Below are 12156 nucleotides of genomic sequence, written 5' to 3' on the forward strand. Positions count from 1 at the left end.
AAAGTTGGGGCCGTGTGTCTTGTGGCGGGCAAGCGCCTTGAGTTGTTGCTACGTAACTTGTTGCAGTGTCACTGGCACTTTACGTGGCCTGTCCCACGAGTACGGAGAGTAATGGGGAGCTGGGGGGGGGCATTTAGCGTATGCTGAGCTGTGAGGGGAGAGTGCTTTTCAACCCTCCCCTCTGTTTTTTGGAAGTACTCTCTTCTAGTTTCTCACAGGTGTCTCTGATTTATTCAGGAGTGGCTATGAGTCTGCTTCCAAGCACTTCAATCCAGCCGATGTGGAGGTGAACGTGGCCGGAAGATCCTTTCTGGTCACCGGTGCAAACAGTGGCATCGGCAAGGCTACAGCCAAAGAGATAGCGAGGAGAGGTGAGCCGGGCTGTAATGAGGAGCTCTGAGGGGCCGTTACAGAGAAGATAGAAGGAAGCAGGTTTGGCCTTCCAGCGCAAACCCAAAGACATAACTCCCTGGGATGAGGGGTCAGGTGTGTTATTTTACAGGGCTGTTAGTGTGGGTTAGAGGTTTAAGCATGATCAGTGCTGTGAAAAGTGGAATAATGAAACAAAATTAGTGGAGAGGATCTGCAAAGCACTTCTCAAGTGCACGTTTACTGAAACTATCTGTGTTAGAGTGGTATCTAAGGATGTTGATGACGGATCAAGGTCTGTTTCAGGCTGATTTGGTACAAGTAGCAGTCTGTCTGAATTTGAACTGTTTTGAAGAACTTACAAATATATCATATGACGAAAGAAAACAATTGACTTTGCTAAGCTGAGATGGGAGACTATAAAAGAAGCAATGCAGTTGTGCGTGATCTTAATGATAATAACCTGGAGTTTCTGCTCTGTGACTGATTACATGGAACCATTTTTTTTTCTGTTGCTCTCTGTAAGCAAGGAGATGGTATTCCAGTTCCAGATGAACTGGAACTAGCTACTGTTGAAGGATAAACCTAATCCCTTTCAGAGTTGACAGAATAATTCCTGTTGTGCAAGAGTGATAGGAGTTTTGGCATGTAGAATAACAGGGAGGAGCTTGTGGCTCTTTGCTCTCTCTTTGCCTGCTTAGGTTTCATAACTGTCTTATGAAGGAAAGTGGCAACTCGGTTAAATTAAACTGATTCAAAATTATTAGCATCAAAGAGCCTTTGGGTTAATGATCCCCATCAGTGGCAGTATGTGATTGATTTCAGGTTCCCACTACTGCCGTTATGTATAATAGCCTTATGTAAGTATTGCTTTGTCTGGTGACTGTTTTGCTCACAAATGGATATGCCTGCCAGGTTTTGCAAGCTGTCAAGCTGACTGGATCTGCATAGGATTTGGTCATCATGTCTAGTATTTGGAGCCCAAAGAACAACCTTGGGCTCAGACTGCTTGCCTGATACTGTGTGTGGGCGTTGCTGTGCGTATGAAGTTAAAGTGACTTGACAGTGTCTTCCTGATCCTATCCTTGCACATGTCGCTCTAAAACTCAGTGTCAGCTGTTGGGGTTCTGGCTTCTAGTTGAATCTCTTCAAGTACACCATGACAAGAAAATAAGGAATTCAGACTCAGCAAAAGAATAACCAAGCTACGTTGGCTTTACCTTCAAGCATTTCAGATCTTTGTAAATGATGACGATCTTGATGACAATTTCTTTAGCCTGAGTTCAGCTTTTCTCTGAATTGGTGTCTTATGGGTATTGCAGATTTGCGCTTTTCTGTATGTCTTGTGAACTGCACTTCCAGTTTGATGCAGTCTTCTCCCAACCACTCTGACAATTCCCATGTGTTGTTTAAGTTCAAATAATTTCAATCTTTACCATGGAAAATATATTTAAACCCCTTTCCTAGCCTATAGGTCACACCAAAACTTCCCTCTCTCCTTAACAGCAAGAAGAAGGTTCATATTGAAAGCCCTTAAAACCCACCTCTGTTTTCATTGAATGTTTTCCACCATAGACTATGAGAATGTGTCTGATCAGCTTGAAGGCCAGCTACTTCTTCCATGTGTTTAATTTGTACCTGCACACATTACTTGTGCTGTCCCCAGCGTTTTGGGAGAAGCTCCTTAAACATCTGCAAATGCACATCCTTAACTGCCTTAAGATCTGTAATTAAAGCCCTCCTTTGCAGTGAAGCCTGCAGTCACTGTGAGAATGGCCAAAGAGGCGAGTGTTGGACACTGCCCCTTCTGATTGCATCTTCTCTCACTCATGGAATCTGCTCTCCCTGGGGCAAAGGCTGTCTTTCATTCTGATCTGTATATATTCAGTGCCTGTCCGTGCATGGTCCCTTCCGTGCGTGGTATATGTGTAACACAAACTGAAGATGAAACTGTATTAAACATTGGTTAGTGTCATTTGTATGATAGTCCAAGATTTGGGAGTTTCCCACTGCTGCCTGCAGTTGTGCACTCAGTAAAAGTAACCCAGCCGACTCTGGCAGTGCAGTGGAGGAATCGGACCCTGTCAGAAAATTTCAGAAGAACCTTGAGGCTTGTTGCCTGCATTAGCTGCATGCCAAATATACTTGCTATAGTGGTGCTCAGTGGAAAAACCTCTCTCAGAGACAGAAAACTTCATTATCAGACCCCACACTGGGCTGTGCAGTGTGTGACTGCTCTATCCCTAGGATAGACTTGGTGTCTTGCATTTGGGTTCTGGGCACCAGAAGAGTGACCCGGCACCATTGTTTCTATTATCAATCCTTTGGGATTACATTGCTTGAGTTTTCTAGTGGTGGACTGCTAGCAACCCCTAAAATACCTTTAACAATAGGTAAAAGTAAAGAGTGCAGATACTCCTTAATCTTAAAACAAGATTAACATGTTACTTGTAGTGATCAGAGAATACAAAGCATAAAAATAAAAACCAGTTATGCCTACCTGTACTTTAGTCCTCTTTTTGAAGGCTCTCTTTAACGTGGCTAAGCTATGAGGTCATGATAAGTATCCAGGCCTTTGAGAGGAGCCTTGCCCTGTGTATTCCTTTCATAGAAAAGTTGGTTGGAAGGGACCTCTAGAGGTCATCTTGTCCAGCATCCCACTTGAAGCAAGACAGTTGCCAACACTAGATCAAACCAGCCATTGCTTTGTCTTGCTGGATCTTGAAACCCACAAGGATGGAAATTATGCATCCTCTTGGGACAGCCTGATCTATTTAGAAGAAAAGTTTTTTTCTTAATGCCTGACCTGAGCCTCCTAAGCTGCAATTTGTGGCCGTGGTCCTTGTCATATCTCCCACTGCTGAGAAGAATTCTGATATCTAGCATTTTTATTTCCTTTTTCACAGAGCAATTCCAGTTACTTGTGTTGTTCAAGTCCTTTACTGAACTTTCTAAGGCATGTGCCAAAAAAAGCATTTACAATACAGATGCCTTAGCTTCAATTTCCAGTGTAGCTCTGGTATTTTATCAACACTAAACATGATGTGCAGACTTGACAGAAAATGGTTTGAGCAGACAGTACCTAGAGTGTAGTGCCCTTTTCCATACATGCAGCCTTATGTGAGGACCCTGTTACAGCATGATACTTTCTCCTTCCTGCCTGCCTTCATAGAGACCAGAGCCAAGCAGAAATCCTCCACACACTCTGTGTCCCCTAACCCTTTTGTTTGAAGGACCTTTACCTCAGTCTTTTGACAGACCCTGTCGGGATTCTTGGTGTGTTTGGTTTGTCTGATGGTACTGCTGGGTCGGTGCCTTTTGGGGGGAATTTGTCCCTGAGAATGGCCCGGGGCTGGCAGACCTGGAACTGCTACGGGGTGCCACGGCCCTAACCAGCCCCCTGCTCCCAGCTCATCAGCAAGTGACATGGAAGCCTGGGAGCTCCACAGGCCTGAGCTTCAGCAGCATTGATGAAAAGCCACTGCTCAGCTCTTGGCAGCAAAGAAGTGGGACTGTTGGCTGTGCACAGCTCAGGAACATTCTGCCTGCTGGGAAGCTCCTGTGATATTTCGGTGATCATCTGACCAGTATTGCCACTGCTACTAGCAGGCTATAGATTTCCCACAAACTGGAATGCAATCACAAAAGGTTTTTTGTTTCATTTGGATTGTATCAAAAACTAGCCCCAAACAAGAACTGCAAATTGCACACCACTTCCTGGCCCTCCCTCTTTGCTGATGCCTCCCCCAAACACAGTAATTATCAAGTGTGTTTCTTGTCGAAATCCACCAGGTGGCACGGTTCATCTGGTTTGCCGAAATAAGGAACGGGCTGAGGTCGCCAAAGGAGAAATAGTGACAGAAACGGGCAATCAGGTGAGTTGTATTTTAGTCTTGTGTTTACTCTTAGAAAGTTTGTTAATACTAAAACCCTCAGAGGCCTTGAGATATTCTGTTTTGTCATTTTGCTGTTGTGTTTTTTCATACAGAAAACATCTAGTAGTTTATCATCCACGTGGTTTGAAGTGGTTTAATTTCACTAGGTGATGTTTTCTGTGACTAGTAACATCACCAACAGCATCCTGTTTTATTTAATGTTTGTTGTCGATATGTTTTGTGATGTCCTACTTAACTATTCCTAACTATGTGGCTGAGGCTTTTAAAAGTTAATGCATTGCAACACTCTTGCAACAATGGTTATGAGTTTACAGCATTGGAGTTGAAGGTTTTATGTGTCTGAATAACATGCTCTTGATTTGCTAAGGCTGGCTGCTCTGTGAAGTCCTGTGTGTGGTCCTAGTTCCATGCTCCACAGACTTTTCCATCTCCTTTTCTTATAATATCTCTTCCTTACCTCCTCCCTTATGTTACAGATTCTTTTTGCTTCTGCATATATCACTCTACAGTATACCCCTGTAGCTGTCACTGTTGCTTTTGCTAATTATTCAGGAGGGTGTGCTTGTGGCTAAGTACAGTCACTGTCTTTCTATCGTGGTGTACTGGTTTTGGCTGGGATAGAGTTACTTTTCTTCATAGCAGCTCCTATGGTGCTATGTTTTGGATATGTGACCAAAACAGTGTTGACAACATATGTTTTAGTTATTGCTGAGCAGTGCTTACACAGCATCAGGGCCTTTTCTGGTTCTCACGCTGCCCCGCCAGTGAGCAGGCTGAGGGTGCGCAAGAAGTTGGGAGGGGGCACACTGGGACAGCTGACCCCAACTGACCAAAGGGATATCCCATACCATATGACATCATGCTCAGCATATAAAGCTGGGGGAAGAAGGAGAAAGGGGGGGGATATTCACAGTTACGGTGTTTGGCTTTCCAAATCACCATTGCACGTGATGGAGCCCTGCTTTCCTGGGGATCGCTGAACACCTGCCTGACAATGGGAAGTAATGAATTAATTCCTTATTTTGTTTTGTTTGCACACAGAGCTCTGCTTCACTTATTAAACTGTCTTTATCTCAACCCACAAGTTTTGTCTGTTTTACCCTTCTGAGTCTCTTCCCCAACCCACTGGGAGGGGAGTGAGTGAGTGGTTGTGTGGGGCTTAACTGCCTACTGCGGTTAACCCACAACACTTAGATGGAGAGCTATCTTCATTTTAAATAGTGACTTGGCTCTTGAATGCAGTATTTTGATTCTAGTAATAGTTTTTAATGTGGATCAAAAATTCTGAAGACTTTTTATGGTTAGAGATACCATATTGGCTAAACTTCTGCTCTTTGGTTTCAGCTCCCTCGTGTGATACAACCGGCATTACACTTCAGTTCTTTAATGGAGGTGAATTAGATCAGTCCTTATGTAGAAATAAAAACTTTCCGGCTGTCTATAACTGTGTAATCCCCTGGCTATAGTAAGACTGGTGATTATCTCTGTTACCTCCTTTTCTAACTGCAGTCAGACAGCCTGGGAAAAAGGGTGAGTTTGATGACCTCTGAAGGTTCCTTCATGTTCTCTGTCATTTGGTGAAACAAAACTTGAGGCAAATAATGTTCTTCCTCTAAAAGCAGCACTTTTTGGTGCATTCCCACTTTTTGGTAGGCTGCAAACCTGTATTTTTGCCTAGTCATGAAAGAGTACGAGGGCACTGCAGAACATGTGTGTGACCCTGGGGCAGGACACTTGTATAGAAAGCAGCATTCAGTGAAGTGTTAGACGAGCTGTACAAGAAGCCCTGTGGGACACGTGACTGCACTGGGAAGAGTCATTTTAATAAAGAGTCCACAAGAACATCCTTCTTTATAAGTACTCATTCAGAAGCAATCCAGGGAGATAATAAAATGCTTTATCTGCAACTTGACAAGCTGTATCCAGACTTAACTTGCTCTTCTTGATCATCTGGACAGAGATCCTGTTGCAGTATACATCAAAGATTTTTTTTTTTTTTTTCCATCTTCCACAGCAACACATGCTGGAGTTCAGTGCTGAAATGGAGTTATTATTTGGCAGGCATCTGCACCTAGACCTGGGAAGTTCTCCTAATCTGTTAAAGTAGATGTAGTCACGGAGATTAGGTCTCACTTTGAAAATGACTTTGCTACCATCGAGGACTTTTATAGGGAACAGCCCTGTGGGTCCTTTTTCTGAGCCAATGTGACAGTCTTCAGCAGATAAGTGTTGATTTAGATCTTTTTTCAGTCTCTGAAATCACTTGTAATATTGAACATCTGCCCAAAAAACTTCAGCTCTTCTGTTCCAGTAGATAATGCTAGTAGCTTTAAAAGTAGAAAGCTTTTAGAGAGATATCCAGTTAGAAACAGTAGAGCAGTTTCAAGTTTTTGGTCAGAAATGGACATTACAATGAGAAAATTCTGACCTAACTCAACTAAGGAGCTGAAATCCAATGGCTAGAGAGGAAAAGTCATGTGTCTTTTTTTATCTGCAGGAAAGCAGAATCACAGGGAAATTATAAGGCAGGGAATAATGCCTTATAATTTTCTCAGCTTCTTCACTTACCTCATTTGCTTGTATAATGAGTATTTAAAGAAACAACTTGGAAGGAGGGGAGGTCCTTTAATGATTATTTGTTGTTTTGCATGAGAACACATCCTCTGCATAATTATTTTAGAACTGCCTTTTCCTGGGATACATCATAAGACACATCTGTGGTGTGTCTTTGAGACTAAGTGCTATCTAGGAGAAGAATAGGAGTTGACATGCCTTTTGTATGCTGATAAATGCCACTGTGCTTGTACTACGTAGAACACAAATCTGCAAAAAGCAAGAGAATTGCCTGTAACAAACAGTAAATGGCTTTTGGTGTTTCGGAGAGAGGAAATATTTCTAGCTTTAGTGGCTTAGAAAATTATAACTTTGCTCTATGTCAAGCTTTTCCTTTTTTTTTATTCTATTGCATCCACGTTCCTGGCCATAGTATTTCGAAACATGACAAGACTGTTGTGATGTGGGGTGGCTAACAAGGGCTTAGCAGTTAGCATGGAAGGGGGTGCAGAAGGCACCTGACACTCAGAGACAGCTGGAGTGAGCGCAATGATGCACCTGAAAGCGTGCTTTCCTGCCCTGGTTGGAGCGACTGCGCCTGGCATGTGGGAGGCTGGCTCAGACAGAGCTCCAGAGGAATGATGTGGCAGATGTTGGGCTGCAAGGAGTGACTGGTAGTTTTCCCTGAGCCTGGGGCAGAGCATGATGGTGGCCTCATCTGTCGGGTTCTGCTGTAGTCAAGGTGCTGGGCTGCCAGGTGAAGCGACAGCAGGAGATGAGCAGGCTGCATAATGCTAGGGAACAGAAACAGGAGATTGACAGGGTCTTTGCAGAGTAGAAGAGCACAAACCCCACATTGCGTGGAAGGAGGGACAGCTAGAAGCCGTGCTTGAATAAGTGGTGGATAGACGCCTAAGTTGGGGAGGAATGGAAGCTTGTGACTGCTGGCAACAGAAGGCAGGCTTGTTCTCTGCCTGCAGATGTGCATTTATAGGATAGGTATAGTGCCATGGTAACAGATGAGGAGGAACAAGGTCTGTCAGGGGAGGTGTTGAAGACAGATGAGCCTGAACCGTTGTTGGCTCTGGGAGGAAGTGGTGGGTGATAATGGCTGGAGGCTTCCCCCTATGGGGATGGAGGCACCCATCTGCAGTCTTGGCTTGATGTCTTGAGAGGTTTGTCACTTGCTGGGAACTCAGATGTAGGGTATTGTGGGGAGTCTGCTGAGTCTCGTCTGGACCTTGGACTAGTACCTCTTGTTGCCCAGCCACATGGCCACCCATGACATTGTGAGGGGTGACCTCGAGTTCATCAAGAGTGCTTACAGAAGGTGAGGGGCATGGGGGCTCAAGTAGTGCTCTCCTAAATCCTTCCAGTGAAAGGGAAGGGTTTGGGTAGGAGCATAGACACCCTGCAGGTCAATACCTGCATGTGCAGCTGGTGTCACTTTGGCCTTTGTCACTTTGTCTTTGGCCTTTATGACCTCTTTGACCTTCTCTGAGAAATGGGTGTTGCTGAGCAGGACCTGAAAAAGTGGGGCAAGAGTATCTTTGCCAACAGGTTTGCTAAGCTAGTGAGGAGGGCTTTAAACTGGTTTCACTGGGGATAGCGACCAAACCCAGAAGAGGAGTGGAGTCATGGGGATGGTGAGTATGTGTCTAGGGGACACCAAAATGGAGGAGGCACTCACAGTTTTCATGTGAAAGCAAAATGACTGGGAGCCCATCTCAGATTCCTGTACATGAATACACAAACAGGAATCCATGCATGGTTGCAAAGCTGTGATCTCTCTGGTATTATGGAGATGTGGTTGGCATGACTAGAGTGCTGGAATGGATGTATACAGGTCCCTTTTAGAAGGGCAAGCTGGGAAGACGAGGAGGAGTTGTGCTCTATGCAAAGGAGTGGCTTGAATGTATGGAGCTTTGCTCTGAAATGGGTCACGAGCCAGTTGAGAGCTCAGGGCACAGAGGTCAGATCAATGTGGATGATGTCATGGTGGGGTGGGTGTCTGCTACAGACTACCTGATGAAGTAGAGGAAGTAGGTGGAGCCTTTTTTAGAGGGCTAGAGAAGCCCCATGGTCACAGGTCCTGGTACTGGTGGAGCACTTGAACCACCCTGATACCTGCTGGCAACACGGCAGGGCATAAACAATCCAGGAGACTTCTGGAGAGCGTCAAGGACAGTTTTTTGATATGAGTGTTAGACAAGCTAGCTAGAGGTGATCTCTGCTGGACCTGCTGTGAATAGCAGCCTTGAATATCTGCTTTGGTGGAAGTGGCAATGAGATTGTGGAATTTAAGATCGAGACAGGTGAGAAGGATGAGTAGTAGAATTACAATCTTTGGGTTTAGGAAAGCAGATTTTGTCTTTTTTTATGGACCTGGTTGACAGGATCCCATGGGAGACAGCCATGGAGAGCAAAAGGCCTTGGGAAAGCTGGTTGATCTTCAAAGAAAACCTTGATGCAGGGGGTGCTTCCTATTAACTGGAAAAAGGCAAGCATGATTTAGGGAACTATAGGCTGGTCAGCCTCACCTTGCTCCTGAGGAAAACTATGGAGCAAATCCTCATGGAAGCTGTGAAAGACAGTAAGGTGATTGGGGAAAAAAAAACATTGTGGGTTTATCAAGGACAAACCTGGCCTGACCATCCTGATCGCTGCCTTTAGTGAGATGACTCTGCCAACGGACAAGAGGAGAGCAGCGCATGCCGCTTTCTTTAACTTTGCCAGGGCTTTTTACATGGTCTGCCATAATATCCTTGTAGCCAGTTTGGAGAGATGCGGTTTGAACCGGTGGATGACAAGCTGGGTGGAAAACTGTCTGGACATTTGGCTCAGAAAGTATCAATCAACAGTACAAAGCTGATCTGTTAACCATCTTTTAGTGGCATCCCCCATGACTCAATACAGGGGCAAAAACTGTTTAATGTCTCTTAACAACTTGGACAACGGAGTGAAGTGCAATCTTTGTCAGATTGCAGATAGAATCATAGAATCATAGAATTCTTTTGAATTTTCTCATTGTAATCTTTCTTTTTTGAAATCTTTGTCAGATTGCAGATGATCTCAAATGGGGGTGGGGTGGGTAGCCGGAGAGCAGGGCTGCTATTCAGAGGGATTTAACAGGTGAGGAAATGAGCTGACATGAACCTCGTGAAGTTCACCAGGAGCGGATGCACAATCCTGCCCTGGGTTGGAGGAACCCCATGGAGCAGTACAAGCTGGGACTAGCTGGCTGGAAAGCAGCTTTGCAGAAAAGGACCTGGGGGTGACAAGTTGTCCCTGAGTGAGCAGTGTGCCCTGGGGCAAGGAAGGCCAACCACAACCCAGGCTGTATGAACACGAGTGTAGCCAGCAGGCTGAGGGAGGTGCATCTTCCTCTCTATTAAGCCTTTGTGAGACCACAGCAGGAGCCCTGTGCCCAGTTTTGGGCTCCCCAGGACGAGGACGTCATCAATGTCCTGGAGCAAGTCCAGCAGAGGGCTGCCAAGGTGACTAGGGAGATGGGACACATGACGTGCAAGGAGAGGCTGAGAGGGCTGGTTTTGCTCAGTGTTAAGAAAAGAAGGCTGAGACGGGTCTTACTGTAGTCTACAGCCATGTGATGGGAGGGTGCAGGGAAGGCAGTGTGATGCACCTCTTGGAGGTCTGCAGTGAAAGGACGAGGCGCAGCAGACAGATTGCAACAGGGAAAAATTCTGACTAGATAGTAGGAATTTTATTTTTTTTTTTTTCACCATGAGGGTGATCAAACACTGGAACAGGGTGCTCAGAGAGGCTGGGGAACCTCCATCTTTGGAGAGAAAACTTCTCTGGACAACCTGATCTCAGTTACGTGCCTTGAGATGGGGATGAGACCAGGTGGACTCCAGAGGTCCCTTCCAGCCTACATTATTCTCTAATGCTGTGACCTTGAGCATTGCTTTGAAAAGTTGCTTTCAGCTAAAGAGGAAGCTGCTACATGAATTGTTTAAACAGAAGTTTTGCAAGCCTTGCAATATTTTTCTAGTTCTCTGCTATGCCTGACTGTCTGTCACGATTATTTATCTAAGTAGGGCTCTCTTTTAAGAAATTCGGCATTAAAAAGCTATGGCTCAGAAGCAACTTGCTGTGGTTTAACCTCAGCCAGCAACTGAGCACCACACAGCTGCTCGCTCACTCCCCCCCGCCCCAACCCTGGTGGGATGGGGGAGGGAATTGGAAGACTAAAAGTGAGAAAACTCGTGGGTTGAGATAAGAACAGTTTAATAATTGAAATGAAATAAAATAGTAATAATAACAATAATAATAAAAGAATATACAAAGCAAGTGATGCATGATGTGATTGCTCACCACCCACCAACCGATGCCCAGCCAGTCCCTGAGCAGCGGCCCCCCCGGCCAGCTTTCCCCAGTTTATGTACTGAGCATGACGTCACATGGTATGGAATGTCCCTTTGGCCAGTTTGGGTCAGCTGTCCTGGCTGTGCCCCCTCCCAGCTTCTTGTGCACCTCCAGCCTTCTCAGTCGGTAGAGCATGGGAAGCTGAGAAGTCCTTGACTAGTGTGAGCACTACTTAACACAGCGATGTTTTAGTTGTTGCTATCAACATTATTCTCATCCTAAATCCAAAACACAGCTCTGTACCAGCTACTAGGAAGAAAATTAACTCTATCCCAGCCGAAACCAGGACACAACTGAATCAAGTGACTAAACATGTTTTAAGGACTAGAATTAGATTTCCCAGTTGTGCATGTTAACCGAAGTGTTTTAGTTGTGTTCTGGAGATAACTTTTTTTTTTATACTGCTTAAATACCTTTTTACCTAGACAGGCCTTAGCAGTGAACAGGGACTCTTCACTGTCCCTGTTGATTGTAACTTACTTTTTTTTCCTTTAGAATATCTTCTTGCATATTGTGGATATATCTAATCCCAAGGAAATATGGAAGTTTGCTGAAAAATTCAAAAATGAACATAAATTAAATGTGTTGGTAAGTTTGCATACGTAAATCATGTGTCTGTCTTTGGAGTGCATAACCTATGAATTTGTCCAACAGGTAGTCTAGATTTCACAATTTGGCCCACAACTCTCCGCTTAATTTTCTCTAAATGTTTTTGCAGTAGTCTCCATGGTCTGTTTGCTCTTGTCCATTCTCACTTCACATCACAGATATGATACAAAAAAGAGAGAAAAGCAGTAATTTTTAGCTGTATCTTTTGAGGTTCTTACTACACGTTTTCTGTTTGACTTTCATTACTAATAACTTTGTCCTTCTTAAAGCTAGTCCTTCTTAAAGATTAAACTTTTATAGAAAGTCTAGTTAGAGCAGTCTAAAACAGAGTCAGGGAAAG

At 44.6% G+C, this 12156-nt stretch overlaps 1 protein-coding gene across 1 annotated transcript in view; it reads left to right on the forward strand.

Annotated features, from left to right (window-relative positions):
- DHRS12 (dehydrogenase/reductase (SDR family) member 12) overlaps positions 1–12156 on the forward strand; it is a 44171-nt gene that overhangs the window by 12815 nt on the left and 19200 nt on the right. The window contains exons 3-5 of the mRNA XM_009319973.1: positions 238–371; positions 4162–4244; positions 11703–11795. Of these exons, the coding sequence (XP_009318248.1) occupies positions 238–371; positions 4162–4244; positions 11703–11795 (310 nt within the window). The remainder of the gene's footprint in view (positions 1–237; positions 372–4161; positions 4245–11702; positions 11796–12156) is intronic.

This window comes from Pygoscelis adeliae, unplaced genomic scaffold, assembly GCF_000699105.1.
Source record: "Pygoscelis adeliae isolate BGI_AS28 unplaced genomic scaffold, ASM69910v1 Scaffold32, whole genome shotgun sequence".
Classification (NCBI taxonomy): domain Eukaryota; kingdom Metazoa; phylum Chordata; class Aves; order Sphenisciformes; family Spheniscidae; genus Pygoscelis; species Pygoscelis adeliae.